Source organism: Molothrus aeneus, chromosome 16 (genome assembly GCF_037042795.1).
Source record: "Molothrus aeneus isolate 106 chromosome 16, BPBGC_Maene_1.0, whole genome shotgun sequence".
Taxonomy (NCBI): domain Eukaryota; kingdom Metazoa; phylum Chordata; class Aves; order Passeriformes; family Icteridae; genus Molothrus; species Molothrus aeneus.
This window is the reverse complement of record NC_089661.1, coordinates 10,451,443-10,466,408: the sequence shown is the minus strand read 5'-3', so window position 1 is coordinate 10,466,408 and position 14,966 is coordinate 10,451,443. Positions and strand designations below refer to the sequence as shown.

General features: G+C 43.2%; 1 protein-coding gene across 1 annotated transcript in view; it reads right to left on the bottom strand.

Moving 5' to 3' along the window:
• Positions 1 to 997: 997 nt before the first annotated feature.
• FAM20C (FAM20C golgi associated secretory pathway kinase) overlaps positions 998 to 14,966 on the bottom strand; it is a 58,445-nt gene continuing 44,476 nt past the window's right edge. The window contains exons 4-10 of the mRNA XM_066560516.1: positions 14,147 to 14,239; positions 12,310 to 12,425; positions 5,224 to 5,404; positions 4,621 to 4,730; positions 3,075 to 3,156; positions 2,918 to 2,977; positions 998 to 2,179 (exon numbers count right to left, since the gene is read on the bottom strand). Of these exons, the coding sequence (XP_066416613.1) occupies positions 1,927 to 2,179; positions 2,918 to 2,977; positions 3,075 to 3,156; positions 4,621 to 4,730; positions 5,224 to 5,404; positions 12,310 to 12,425; positions 14,147 to 14,239 (895 nt within the window). The 3' untranslated portion in view covers positions 998 to 1,926. The remainder of the gene's footprint in view (positions 2,180 to 2,917; positions 2,978 to 3,074; positions 3,157 to 4,620; positions 4,731 to 5,223; positions 5,405 to 12,309; positions 12,426 to 14,146; positions 14,240 to 14,966) is intronic.

Sequence of the window (14,966 nt, the reverse complement as noted above, 5' to 3'; positions counted from 1 at the left end):
GAGGGAACTCTGTTCCAGTGCTGTGTTGCAGAGGAATCCTTGTTATTATATGTGAGTCTTCAAAGATGAAAAAAAGCCATGGAATAAACCAGAAAACTTCCAAGTTCATGAACAGCTGTACAATTTGAGATCTTCTGTTGTCTTTGTATGCCATGTATGTGAGAACCATGGGAATTCGAAATGGGCAATAAAATATAAAATACATGTGTTTTTTAGTGATAATATATCAACCTAAGAAGTGGATGGGATCATATAGCAGCCTTTTCTCTCATTCATAATTTTAATATGCTGAAATGTCTACATTTTAGTCTACCTGGCTTTTAAAGTATATGGTTATGAATCCCGGGGAAAAAAGACATCAAATGAAATAAATGGCAGCTTTGAATTAAGGTTGTGATGAACACTGTCACAATAAATTCTCTCCTCACCCAGAGGAGTGATGAGGGATTCCTGCTGTACCACACCATGTTTTCACAAGTCAAATACAGCCACGTGTTCAATTTATAGCTTGCTTTTGGGCTGAGAGTCTCCACAAATCTTAAATAAATGCAGCTGAGCATGATTCAAGGCTATTTGGATAAGAATACCATGTTTCCAGTTAACTTAGGCTGGGATTTTCTAGGTTGTGCAAAGGTTTTTGCAGCCCAAGTCAGAGGCACTGGTGTTTCTAAATCCTCTGGGCAGTGTGTCAAGGCATAATCTTTGAGAGGTGTTGCTCCATAACTTGTTTCCACAGCCATAATTGCAAGAGGAAGGGATGCTGAAATGACAGTCAAAACAATGTTTTCATAGGAAAGATTGACCCTTTTCAATACCCCAGCCCTTACTGGCATTGCAGTGTGCATGAATCACCAATTAATCCCCAATTCTCTGCTCCAGCCCCATTTGCTATTCTACAAAAGGGGATGACAATTTAAACAACCACTTCTGGGACACTTGGCTGGTGCACAGAGCTTTGCTCTGAACAAGATGAATGAATCCGTTTAGACAAGATGGCTACACATTTTGCATATCTTTATTGCACTTTTACCACGTTGCAAACAATTCCACAAAAATGCTGCAAAAGTAAGCCTAGAGCTGCTGAAAGCAGCTTTTTACCCATATATGTATATATTTACACAAAACTATCAAAAGCAAAATTGAAAAGTAGCAGCTCAGCTATGATAGTCTAGAAAGATAAGAGCTGCCACCTCCTTATGGACAAATAGTACAACTTGTCATTTTACATCACTTTGTAAAACCAACATTCAAGTATTCCTGTCAAAGCACAATTAGTGAAATTCCCTTCTGGTAACCCCTGTATTTATTATCATTATTATCATTATTATTATTATTTTTTTTTTGCCTTTAAAAGTTCATAATGCCTTAACCCTTTAAATGCTGAGTAGCTGGGGGGAAAATAAGCATTCAATTTAAATAAGATACAGTGGATTAGAGCACTTAAAGGGTTAACACAAAATACTAAGTGGACTGTCACCACAAATAAAGTGTGAGTCACAAAACTATGCTGTCCCTCTTAGTTAAATTTGGAAGGTAGGTCTGGGGTTTCATAGATATACCATATATAAATACAAAATATTAAGTAAAGGCCTCCTTTCTATACAAAAAGGACAGGAGGTGTTTTGCTATCAGACTGCTGTCTGTCCATGATCGAGTATTTTCTGAATCTTTTCATAATCTCTCTTCAGGAACTAATGAAAAGCATCACATTAGACTTATTTTTCTTAATGAACTAATCCTTTGCTGAGTCTACACTTTACCTACTTTGGGAACAATTATATCTCATTTCTGAATTCACTGAATTCACAGAGTAGCATACACAGTCTTTTGCAAGACTTTTATTTTTTTTTGTTGCTGTTCTTTTGTTTCTTTTCCTTCTTTGAATCTTCTTGACTCGGCTGGTATAAACGTAGTCTTGCCATTTCACTACCTCTCAGTGGGAACAGTGTTAACATCAGTGTTAAAGTCATTTTCCACCACGTTGTCATAGCCATCCTTCTCTATGCAGTCACTGACAGCCTTGAGCACAATCCGCAGCCGCCTGTCCATCGCCTCCAAGTGAGGCTGGTAGAGGATTGGAGCTATTTTGTCTTTTAGCAAAGATTCTTTCATCAGGAGACTGAGCTTGTACTCCTCCTTGGCTAGCAGCTGTAATCGCAGATAGGTAGATTTCCTGATTCTAAGAAAAGGAGAGGAAAAAAATGCAAATCAGTTATTTCCATCACTGTTGATCTTGACAGCGCTAAAAGGCTCATGGCCAGAATTACAATTATAGTGTAAGAGCCTTATTCTGTGATCTGAAATGAGGAGAGCCAGGCACTGCCACAGTCCTAGCGAGCAGCTGGCATTGTCACCTGTCACTGATCCCTGGGGGCCCTCAGAGGTGCAGAGGTTTTGGAGCACAGATCCAAGGGGCAGAGCAGGCAGCCCTCGCATCCCTCACCTGGAAAGGCACCGAGTGGAGCTGGTGCAGCATTCACAGGGCCATGTCCACCTTGGCAATGACACGTGTGGCACCTGTGGCACTGAGCAGGGATGTGTGACAGCAGCAGAGGCTCCTCAGGCTCACCCTGCAGGGCTGAAACTCTAAATGTCACCCTCTGAAAACCCTGGTCATGGGCACCAAGGAAAGCTGTTGAGAAGCACGTGAACAAGCTGGGATTTTGTCACTTGACTTCCACGGGATCTGTATTTGGTCCCAAAGCTACTCTCCCAGTGTCTCACAGCTGTGTTCCTGCAAGGCCCTGATCCCACACAGCATTGAATGTGGCAGTGCCAATGCTCAGGGCTAGCTGGGCAGGATCACTCCATCTCCTCCTCTCCACAGTGTGCAATGAAAGATTCACGTGAACATTTTCAGTCCTGTTAGTGGAAACAATGGCACAAACCAGGAAACACCTCCAGAGGGAAAACATACCTGCAGCACTGGTTTAAAGGCACCAAAATGGAAAGTTCATCATGGGAATATTTTCCAAACCTATTTAAAGATAAGAGCAAGAATGTAACAAAGGCTGTTTTAAAGACTTACTTTTTTTTTTCCCTTTAACCCCAGAAGGATTATTAAAGGTATTTACCCTCTTCCATTATCTAAGTGGATAATAAAAGTTTCATTTCCAAACTTCTCAAAGGTTTCATAGTGATGTCGATCCATGTTACCTACGGGACAAAGAGAAGAAAAAGACCATTTTCACTCTGGCTTGAGCCTGCAGGTCAGGGCAGTGCAAAAGCCCAGTGCTCCCCAAAAACAGAGCAGAGAAAGCATCAAACCTGCAGAGCTCATTTGCTCCTCCTGTAGACACCCAAAGTGTGTGATACTGGAAGGGTTGAGAAACCCCTGGCAGCTTTTCAAGTTCTCTGTGGCTTTTACACTTAAACTCTAAAAGGCCCTTCAGGAGGCAAAGCCAACCTTCCCCCCTCCAGCAGCCCCTCCTGGGGTGCACCAAGGAACCCCCTCTCCAGCAAAGAGCATCTCAGCTGCCTGGGGAGCCTGGTGACCTGTAGGGCAGCCGTGTTTCCTGCTGGCAAGGAGCCCTGCTGCTGCAGCCTGGGCTCAGCAGGGAGAGTGAAGCTGGCATGGTACATTTTACATGTGCAAGGGTAGGAGAAAATGCCCTGCTTTGAGCAGGGGTGTTAATCCTGATCACTTTGTTAATACTGCATTCAGCTTCCTGAACCCCAGCCAAACATCCTGGTTTTCCTCTGGTAAGAAGTTTGCCCCAGTTGCTGGCTGCCTGGGAAGCCAGAACAGCTTCATGTTTGTAAAATATGGATCAGGATGGTGCTGATCTGCACAGCTGCACAGCTCCCCCTGCGTGAGCTGCTTTCTAAGGCCAATGTGCAGAGCACTGCTGCCAAGCTATGAATTTTGTCTCCCTGGAAGGGGTCTTGAGCTACTTATAGATGCCACATATGGCTCCTGAGCTGTCACCTGGCCTCTCCTGCTGCAGCCTATTGCAGGAATCTCAGTGGAGGCAATGGCACAGGATGTGCCCATGCTGGCATGTGCCCAAGCATCAAGGATGTAGGCTGGCAACTTAGAGGTGTATTTGCTGCAGCAGGAAAGTTTTCATATGAGAATGAGAATTAGGCTTAGAATGGATCACTAGTACCTGGCTGTAAATAATTATTTAATTGAGATCAGGTTACATAAACAGAAAAATTCCTGATACAATCCACAGCTGCCTTTGTGACAAAGCAATGCCTCTTCCCCCCCAGCCCTGACATTTTATAGAGAAGCAGCAGAGAACACTCCTGCAGGATGAAAACAAAGCACCATAATGAGCAGTCCTTGCATGTGCAGTCAGGAGCCATATATTACAGGGGCAAAGCACTCACTAAAGCAAACGGTGAAGCCCTTCACTGTTGTGAAGGAGACTGACCTGACCTGCATTCATCACCACTCTGCATTTCTGAACATCTTTGTTCCTTTAATCTGCACTGATGGGAATACAGAACCATGTAAATCTGCATTTTCCCATAATCATCTAGAAAAGCACATACAGTAAATGCAGCTTCAGCCATGCTTTAGCAAACTGCTGAGCTATGCAGAGCAGTGCAGAAAGAAATGGTTCTTATTCTAATTAAATGTTGCATTTAATTTTTGAAAGAGATGAAACATACCCATTAGGAAATCAAAAACTGTCATATCCATTATATCCAGAATTCTGGTCCCACTGTCATATGGGGGTGTTTGTTTAACCTCTTCACAATAATCCGGATCAACTTCCCATCTGAAAAAGGCAATATTTTGATATTTTATGAGACATACAAAGCTTAGTGAAAATGACCAAAAAAAAGTTATTTTGCAAAGATCTACTTTTATCATGTTTGATTAAGGGCAGGGTCGGGTAGGGGCAGCAAATTCCAGCAATGCAGGCCTGCAAAGAAGATTGTAACTGATGAAAAAGGAAGAAAATCACAAGACTGAAAGCTATCTGCTTCAGGACTTAGGAGACTGGCTGCACCATCAGTGACATGGTGCAAACAGCTCAGGGCTGCTGAGAGCAGTGCATCTTTATTCCTCTGACAGGGCTTGGACAGGTCCCATTGCATCCTGTCCATGCCACTGGGGCCACCTGTCCCACGAGGGAATTGTGCCACTGAATTTGGGCTCAGGACCACAAACTGCAGCTCCTGGCACGTGCAGTGCCCTGTCCCTTCCCAGGGGGCAGGGACTGGGTTATTTCCCTGCCACCCTGTGCAGCTCTGCTCCCCACTACTCACTCTGCTTTCTTGCGCTTGTGGTAGGAACGCCTCCAAGGGTTTCTCCAGGTCTTCCTTTTTGCTAAGGACAAATCAGGCAGGAAAGCAGCCAGGGACCCTTCGATCTGGTCTGGTTTCCCACACAGGGCATGCTCTGTTGAGCAGTAGTAGGAGCACTCCCCATAGAAGCAGATGTTGTTGGCTGGGAAAGAAAGGAAAAGAGCTTTAAAGCCTACCCTTAAATTAGTATTGAGAATTCATAAAAGCACTGGTGTATGTAGGAGCAAAAATAAATCCAAACCCCTGTTACCACACAGTTTTCCTCCACTGAAAACACTAGAAAGACATTATTTCAGTAGCTGGGATCATGCCCTGTGCAAAGCTCTGTATTTCCAGCCTATTTATATTCCCCAAACCTTTTTTTTTTTTTTTAAATCCTGTCCTTTCTCCTTTCATTTTCCCAGACTGATACATTCCTTGGGAGTTATTTGCTACCCCAGGCTGGAACCCCAAATCCCACAGCTGAACAAGTGGCATGCGCCCAAGATTAAGTCACTTCTCAAAATCTTGGCTTGTTTCTTTAATACCAGAGAACATTTCATTCATTTCCTTGCTGGTATGAGAAGAACTGGCAGTTTTTGCAAGGAGAATTATTTACCATCCAGAGTCCTGTGGGGGTGTGCAAGGAAGGTGGAAATAGCACGGACGTAACGCTGTCAACACACATCTCAAACACTAATTCCTTCCTCCACACCTCACATTACTCCAACAACCACAGAAAAAGAATCTGCAGCAGGTTTTGGACAGTGTGTTACCTTAAAGCCTCCCCAAAACTGCCACCACATATTTCTGCACCAACAGGAACACCCACATCTTTACAAGAACATCCTGCCCACAGGAATTCACTGAAGGTGAGAGAGAGCAGCTCATCCCCAAAGCCCACCAACACCAGACTGTGAACAGGAATAGGAGCACACTGCTGCTCTTGTCAGTGTGCTACAACTCTTGTGACATTGCTTTATGCACATAAAATGTCATTAGAGGAAGACTGTGCCTTTTCCTCATGGTAATGCATGAAGCTGAGAAGTCACATTGCTTCCTAATTCCCCACAAGGCCTCTAAATTCAAATATTGTTTCTGAGCTCCTCTCCCTCTGGGCAGGCTCAGTGCAAATGAGGCAGGAAGGGCTGGGTGTAGCAGGAGGTGAATTTTCTGCCTGCCACAGGAAGGGAAGTGTGGGTTTGCATGGCAGTGATGCCCTGCAGCACACAGCCCTGCCCGTCACTGTGACACCCCAGCCCAAACCCACATCCAGCAGAGTGCCCACAGGAGAGGGGGCACTGCCAGGGGGAGATGGTCAGCCAGGAGGACAGGGACAGCTCTGGGGATGACAGGAGGGAGGGAGGGAGGAACACAGCAAGGAGCTGTGTTTGAGGAAGGAGAGGTAGGGGAACATGGAACAGCAAAAATGTCTCGTGATGCTTTGATTAATCAGCTGCATTATCTGGGGCTGGCTCTTAAACCATGGAATTATACCAAATATCCACACTACAAGGCTGATGTGTTGCTACTTGACAATCTGTCCCAGCTTCCCACTGATGTCCCAGCTTTCTCTGTTGATGGCCACCTGATTTGTCCATGAAATTGTGATTACTTTACTCTAAGACAGCCCTTTTGCATCAGCCTGCTGTGGCTGACTCACAAGGGCCACCTATCCATCCATGCTCAGTAGCAACTTACCCAAACTGTACATTTATATTTACAGGGCTGGATCATAGTAGTTAAATATATCCTGGCTAAGTCCACAAATATTTACTCTGTGCCCAAAAAGCTTGTTGACAATTACTCAAGGAAAAGAAAAGTACTTCAGGGAAGAGAAAAGGAAGAACAGAAATTACAAAAGGAAGAGATCACTCAAACATGTCTGTATTTCTGAGCTTGCAATTTAAGTGTTTTACCAAGCAGAATCTCCTCTCTTAAAAATTGTGCTTCTGCTGATTTGAAGCTGCAGTGGGGCTGGGGCTTTAATTCAGCTGTGTCAGCATCACCCCCTCATCTGTGGAGGGAGGGAAACATGCAGATTTATCTTGACTGCCGGAGATAACTTATCTTCCAGGGTTTCTATGACCTGACTTCCACCTGGCAGCAGGAAGCCAGTGCTCATTTATCTCCTCCAGGATCGGTTTTGTAAAGAGCAAAAGTCCCAGCAAACACTCCCCATGCCATCACAGCCTCTGCTGCTCACTATGTAAATCTGACCTTTCAAGAAAAAGGAGTTGTATTAAACACAGCATTTTGCTCAGTGGGAAGATAAATACTCTGTTTAACAGTTTGCTTCTGTATTCAGCTTGGGGAACAATGAAACCCTGCTCTGTATTGTCACGAAAGCAACTGGGGCTAATCAGTAATCACACTGGTATCCAGGTAAGTCTTGAGGAGAGCTGGGGAAGTGCTGCTGTTTGCTGCTGCAGGGCTGTGCAGTGAGCACATGTGCTGCCTTCCACTCATCCCACTCGTTCCTGCCAGCATCTTCCAGCTATTGATCCTCCATGGAGCCCCATCGCCTGCTCCAGCATCCAGTGCCCTGAGCAATGGCAAGATGTGTCCTGCCATTGAGACAGTGAGCTTGCAGTAAAACCACAAGTGTATTTCTCACTGACAAGTTACATTCAATGGCAAATCTTTTTCTGCCAGCAGTTATTCCCCCCATGGGCTCAGACCTGTGGTACTTCTCCCTGCAGCTCCTGTTCAGTTTCTGGGGATAGTGGAGGTGAAAGGATGCTGGATCTCAAGCTAAAGAAATTAACTGCCTTGATTGATACAGAAAAGACATTTTATTATGTCTGCCCTAGTCCTTACATACTAGCAGTAAGATAAAGCAGCCTGAATTATCTGGGGAAACATTAATTTTTAAGGTTTCTTAAAAATGTAAGGAAAAAAAAAAAAGAGGCACCAAATATAGAAAACCACAGATCTCATTTAAGACTTCAAGGTGCTGTAGCAAGACTCTTTGAAAGCTAAGTAGGTGACCCACATTCTGCACAGCAGGCTGAGGGTGAAATTCCAGCTAGAGACACAAGCCCAGCTCTTCATGGCAATCCCACGCTGAGAGCAGGGTTTGGCTTTCCAAAGCAAAAATCAGCGAGAAAGGGGAGATGAGCTCCCTACTGGGGCACAGTCCTTCTCCTCTCACTGAAATTGCCCAAACCATATGTTCCTCTCTCCAGATAAAGGTGTTTCTTGCATAAGTACACCTGCAAAAGGAGCAACAGCCAGGAATTTGTGCTCCTGCAGGGTGGGCAGGAATGGCAACAGCAGCAGTGCCGGCAAACCAGACAGGGAGGGATGTTTATACATGCTGGAATGTCCAAGTGCTGAGCATTTCCAACATGCAAAACACTTCTTCACTACAAACCAAAAATTGTTTCCCCAAAGCACCAGAAAGACAAGAGAACTCCATGTTGCAGTGTCTGATTTTCATTATCTGAGGAGGAATGGATGTGATTCGTAATGAAATGCAGGCAAAAATCATGGTCTGGTGATCGAAACTCCAACTAATTACAACAATTAAGAACTAGAGTGTCTGTGTACTCATCTGCAAATTCTCTGTGCATCCTCCTGATAGCTGAACAATAATTCTTCTCAGGAAGAAAAGGAACAAGGGGGGATACCTTGAAGCAAATTGCTTGGCCGAGCAATTCTTTTATTCAGCTTTGCACGACTGTTAATAGAGGACATTTAGCAAGCATGTGCAATTGGAGTACTGGAAAGAATCCTGAATATTTACTACAGCAATGCATGAAAAGATCTTTCATTTACCTGCTCAAAATAATAGGTAATTCAGAACTGCTATTGTATGCTGAGAGGGAAAAAAATCCATAATCCCTAGGAATTGGTTAATATGAACAAAAACATAGTGCTTACTAGCTGTGTAACATTGATTTCTTTAAGCTGCTGCCTCAATTACTTCCAAAATGAAGGCTGACATCATTAATATGTCTCTTTTTTCCTAGCAAATTACCATTCATTTGTAAAAGTAGCAGGGCTACTGCAGTCTGCCTTGCTGCAAAGGATGTAAAATTAATTTAAATAATTACTGACCTAATTCCATTTCTCATGTTTAAGTCCAAACTGCCTGAAAGTGCACTTTTCTGCAATCTGCTTTCTCTCTGAGCGCAGCCTAATGCATCCCCCGACCTGCCTGCTCCCAGCCATTGTCACTTTTACATGGGGGCAGGGATGCTGCTGTGCTTTGAAGCTGCCTGTGGCTCCCTGGCCCTGATTTCCACGCCTGATGGGACAAGGGAGGTGACCCAGGAGTGGAAATGCAGTGGGGTTTCTTCCAACACATCCCCACACGGGTCTGGGAGACAACAAGGTGCTCCTGGTGGGATCCTTGGGGTGCCCTGAGCAGGGCCAGGAGCTGGACTCGATGAGCCTGATGGGCCCCCTCCAACTCTGTATTCCATGGTCCTGTGACTGATTAATATTATCAATAATCACCCTCTGAGGGTGCAAACCATGGGCTCCCAGCTCAAGGGGAACATCTTCCTATAAAATCAATTTCACTTAGTGCTTGTTTAATTTTGAGAGCCGTGTATGTGCGCACAGAGAGGGATATTCTGCCAGCAGGCACCAAGTGTCCCCATGGCCATTAATTGTCACTGAGCACGGCTGGGGATGGAGATGCAGTGACAGAGCCCCCTGAAAGGGAGTCCCAGAGGGTCCTGTACAGGCCCTAGTGTTGGTGCACAGCCTGGTTTGTGCATGCACCCAGAGGTCTCACCTCAATTTCTCACCTTTGGAGGCAGCTCTCCCTCAAAACCGACAGCCTCAGCTGCCCTTCATCTGCCAGAGGGCGAGTCAGCCTCTGAGCCTTCCTCAGGCTCCCTGTTCCCTCTTCATCCTCACCCTCCAGACCACGAGTCTCACCCCAGTCTCGCCTCTTCTCTTCCTCCCCTGCCCTCAATCTGCTGCCTGAGCTGCCTGCTGGGCTTGTGGAAGCTGTTTCTAAAAGCTTAATTTAGGATCTTTGTTATTTTTTCATTAAGAATTAATTAATGCCTTGCCTTTTAAGGTCAGTATGAAATACAAGACAGAGGTTGGGCATATGTTAATGAGAATCTGACTAATTAAGCTGGGGACTTGTAGGGAAGAACTCTGACAAGTAACCAACATGATTTAACCAAAGTATATTGATTCAGGAAATGTAAAATGGAAAGAAAAATTAATTGCTTGAGCATTTTATTCTCCAGAAAAGCCTGATTCATAGTTAATCAAATATTTTAATTGAATTTATCTGAGACCTCTAAATAAATTTGAATAAAGGATTATGCTTGGATGTCTGGAATTTCATAATGGCAAGATAAAGATCTTCATCAGAACTGGCAGCCTTAACTCTGTATTGCCCTGCTCTGGCTGCTGTAAGCTGCTCTCTACTTGAGATCAGTTTTGTAATTCTCAGAAATAATTCAAGTTCATCCCTAAGTCTTGAAATATAACCTAGGAACACTAAAAATCAAGCAAGCTTATTAATCCACATCTTACTTGCCAAAATAGGAATAAAATGGCTTATGTTTAAAGTGAGCTATAGCACCTTGTGCACAGTCAAAAGATTTTTTTTGCCATTTCTTGTATGTATTTACCTACAAAAATCAAGCCAAAACCAAAAAAGATATAGAGAAACAAAGAAGGAGAGAAAGCAACTAAGGCAAATGCAGAAATGTTGTGTCCACCAGGTTTGGTGAACATGTATTGTCACTGTAACTGCATATAAAATTGGAATGCTCATAATACTGGGTAGAATGAAACCTTCTGCAATTATGTAATGTAATTTACAAGTGAAGTTCCTGGAATAAATAACTGTCTGCTCAACTGTGTCCTGCAGAGATGAACATAAATATGAACTAAAAATAACAGCCATAATAATTACTTTATTGGGGATCAGAAAAGTGTGATAAACATTTTAAGAGCAAAAGCTCTGCAATGACAGGGCCCTGGTTTCCAGCTAACAGCAATAAATTACTGTTACATTGGGAGAAACTGTAATTAAGTCTTTGGATCTTGACTTAAGGGATCTGGGATAAACAGCTTCTGGCCAATCACACACAGAGCAAGGGAGAGATCTCCAGAGGTTTCTGCTCCAGATTGCCTCTTACACAAGTCACAGCCTCAGATCAGCAAAGCACACTTGCACACAGCTGAAAAAATATGAATTAAACTACTGGAGCATGGCACTGTGCTTTAAAGTGAACATAAAACCTATCAATTCTATATGTAAGAACAAGCTTAAATATTTCTGTGCCTTAACTCAGAGTCCTAATTTCTCCATCTCAGCATCTCAGATGTTAAATAAGAGATGTTACCACTTTTTCCCACCTTTGCCCATTTTTCCCTATTCCAGCTGTATATTCTGGTGAGCAGGATAGGGTTTTATCCTGTGCTTGTAAAATTCCCATCCTGTGGAGGTCCATCCTTGACCAGGTCCACAAAATGTTGTGAAAGGCTGAGGAGTGAGTGGTATCAGCTTCTGGGTCAGGCCTCAAAGCAAGAGCGAGGACTGTGAACAATTCAGGTCACTTCTAGCCCAACAGAGAATTTGAGCTGGAAGCAGGATATATTACAGATCTATTTCCTGATTTTTTTGTCCAAACTCCTGTTGTAATAAAACCTGAATGGCTCTGAGAAATTAGGTTTATTACTGTAGTCAAACCCACAAATAAATGCATCTGACCAACAGAAGTGACAGATCACATTGCAGTGGGAAAAAAACTTTCTGAATAACTAACGGGCTAGGTAATAAGGGTTTGGATAAACTGAGAACACCAGAAAAAATTGCATTAGAAACTGTTCTACATAAAACATTTTTTGAATACATTTTGGTGAACATAAAAGCCTCTCTCTCCAGATAATTTGTCAAGGGGAAAAGGCACTCAACTCAAAACAATAAAGTCTTCTTTGTAAGCTATGTCGCCACATTTATTTTTATTCAAAGCTCTAGAAGACAGTTTTATTAGAAATATCTGAGCAATTAAGCAATCTGCACATCGTTTCTTTAAGTATGTGTTCAGCGGGATAGAGAGAAGAGAGAGTTATTTCCAGGACTACCTGGTGAGATGAAAAATGTTCTCCACAGCTTCTTGTCACGAGTAACATCTCGTATTTCCCTCGTCATGTTCACCAGCCTGCCTGCCACCGGGGGCACGCGCCGGAAATCCAGGATCCTGCAAGAGCCGGAGCAGACGTGGGTTATGGAAAGGATTAAAGTGTAATGAGAGTTACAGGTTTTAGGAAGCTTCATTACACTCTGAAGGCACATTTATCTGTGGGCTTTAAGGAGTATAAAGCCCGTCACTTTAAACTGGATAATTCCTCATGTAATGTATTATAAAATATGTCCTGAAATGATGAGCTCTGCATTGCCAACGTAGTATGGAGTGAAATACAAGAAAATATGGAGGGCATTGTTCCATGATAAAAATGAAGATACATACCATTCCAAAAACAAGAGACAGCAAAAATTTATTTTTTCACTTCGTGCTACTTCATGATTGTACGACATGCATTTTGCTCACCAGTTTTTAAGTGAGCTGGGGAATGGGATTTCAGCCTCTTTCCTCCATAAACACCATGTAATTCTTTTTCTGACAGCCTTAGTATGTGTTTGATTTATTTCCTTCTGCTCCTCTCTGTTTTAATACCCTTATACCAACCTAAACAATCTCCCTGAGACCAAAAATCTTCCCACAGGCAAAGGCTGGGAGAAGAGCCTCTCCCTACCCCAAACTCCCCTGCCTTCATAGATCATAAAACCTCCCTGTGAAGCACTGCTATTACATACAGTAAAAGAGCAAAGACACCATACAAAGTCTCCCCATAGGCAGGATTTTTATATCCACTGTCTGCTGTTCAGATTTTCTTCATTGGGTAGCAACTGCTTTTCCTGCTTAGTGTGTGGATATTTAACACACCCCCTGTAGGAACTCCACTGATGTTTTTTTTCTACAGCACCATCTGCTTAAAACGGCAATATAAAATATAAAGCAGAAGGGATCAACACCAAGGTCAACAACAATGAAATAGAGAAGATCCTTGAAGGATTGGATCAGGATTGTTTCTTACTGGAAAACCTACCCTGTGCCACCCACCGACATGTTCCCATACCCCAGCCATCATTCCACAAGGCAGCAATGCTATGCAAACCCCCAAATAATTTGTGGCCCCAAAGCTTTGCACTTTCAAAAAGATGTTTCTTGGCCTTTCACAGTGTGAAAGATGCTTCAGTGAAATGCCATAGTTTCCAGACATACTGTTAATCACTAATTAGCAATTCCCACCCCTCATCTGGGAGGGCAGGAAGGGCTGCAGTCTTGGGGTATCCACCATGCCCTGCGCTGGGTCTGGAGGGGGGACATTTTCAGCAACAGGAGCATGAGATGACCACCACTGCCCTCTCCTTCCCACTAACTTGTGGCATAAATATGGTCCTGATGTGGGACAGTCCCAGCTTTTTGCTGTGAATCCCCTTCCATCTCAAGGACTCCTCTAAATACACCATTCCCCTTGGCTCCTTTGGATCTCTGTGCCCTGGAGCTAATTGGAGTGAGCCAGGCTCCTGTCATACTAACGTGACACATTCCCTGGGAGATGGGTCCTCTCCATATGTGCTGCAAGATCACAAGGGAAATTAATTTCTCAGCTTCTCTTCAATATAACTTCTCTTTCTTTTTGACAATTACTTATTGCCAGGTTTCTCATTCCCAGGGTAAGCTGCATTTCCTAATTATTAACTTACTCTTTCATCATCTGCCATTTCATTTATTCACGGCATTTGCCCACCTTTGTTCCACTTTCCCCTTTTAAAAAGTAATTCAGTTCCAGGAATGGCCAAATGCAGCAACTTATCACAATATTTCCCCTTTTAATGTAAATCTGTTCCACTTGCCTGTCGAGATGAAATGCTGCTATTTCTGCATTATGTCTCTCATAGTCTGAGAAGTAAAAAAAGTCAGGCGGGGTTTCTTGTTCTCTGGTTTGCCTGCAAAGGAAAACAAGGGAAGTGTTTTAATGAAGGGTTAGCATTCCTAAGGAGCAGTGCTCAGTCATCAACATGCTGTTCAGGAGTTCAGTATTGTTTGCCTAATGGAAGACCTTTAAATACCTCATTTGTGCATTATTTGCCATGCAGCCTTCATTTAATCTTCTTTTTTTTGAGCTACTCTAACAAAAAATAGGAATTCAAGACTTGTGCAGGCAGTGTGCTGTCACAAAGCTGTTCCACTCAAAACTCTCGCTCTATTTAACAAGATCTGTTTTATCACTCTCAAACATTTCATTAGCGATAGCGGTGAAGACAATGTCATTTCATTAAATTATCATTAACTGTAATTATGAAATTTCCAAAAGTAATAACATTTTTCTTTCATCTTTGGCAGCCATGCAGCTCCCATCTAGAATATGCCTCTCCCTTTGCACTACTTAAAGCCAAAAGTGACATGTTTTTCTTATTTTATAAGGAACAGGATCATTGCAGTTTGATGGCCACAACACTTGTCATGTTTCAAAGAACATTAGCAAGAGTGTTCTTGAGAGAAGATGCAGAATTTGTTGTTTCTTCAGTTTAAGAACCAATAAAAAATGTCATCCTGATAGGAAGGCTAAAGCTTCCACACCACAGAACATGAAAAATGCAAAGCTCTGTCTGTCTCACTTCAAGCACCTTCCAGTCCTTTTGGATGGAGCACAGCTCAAGCAGCTGACCAAGG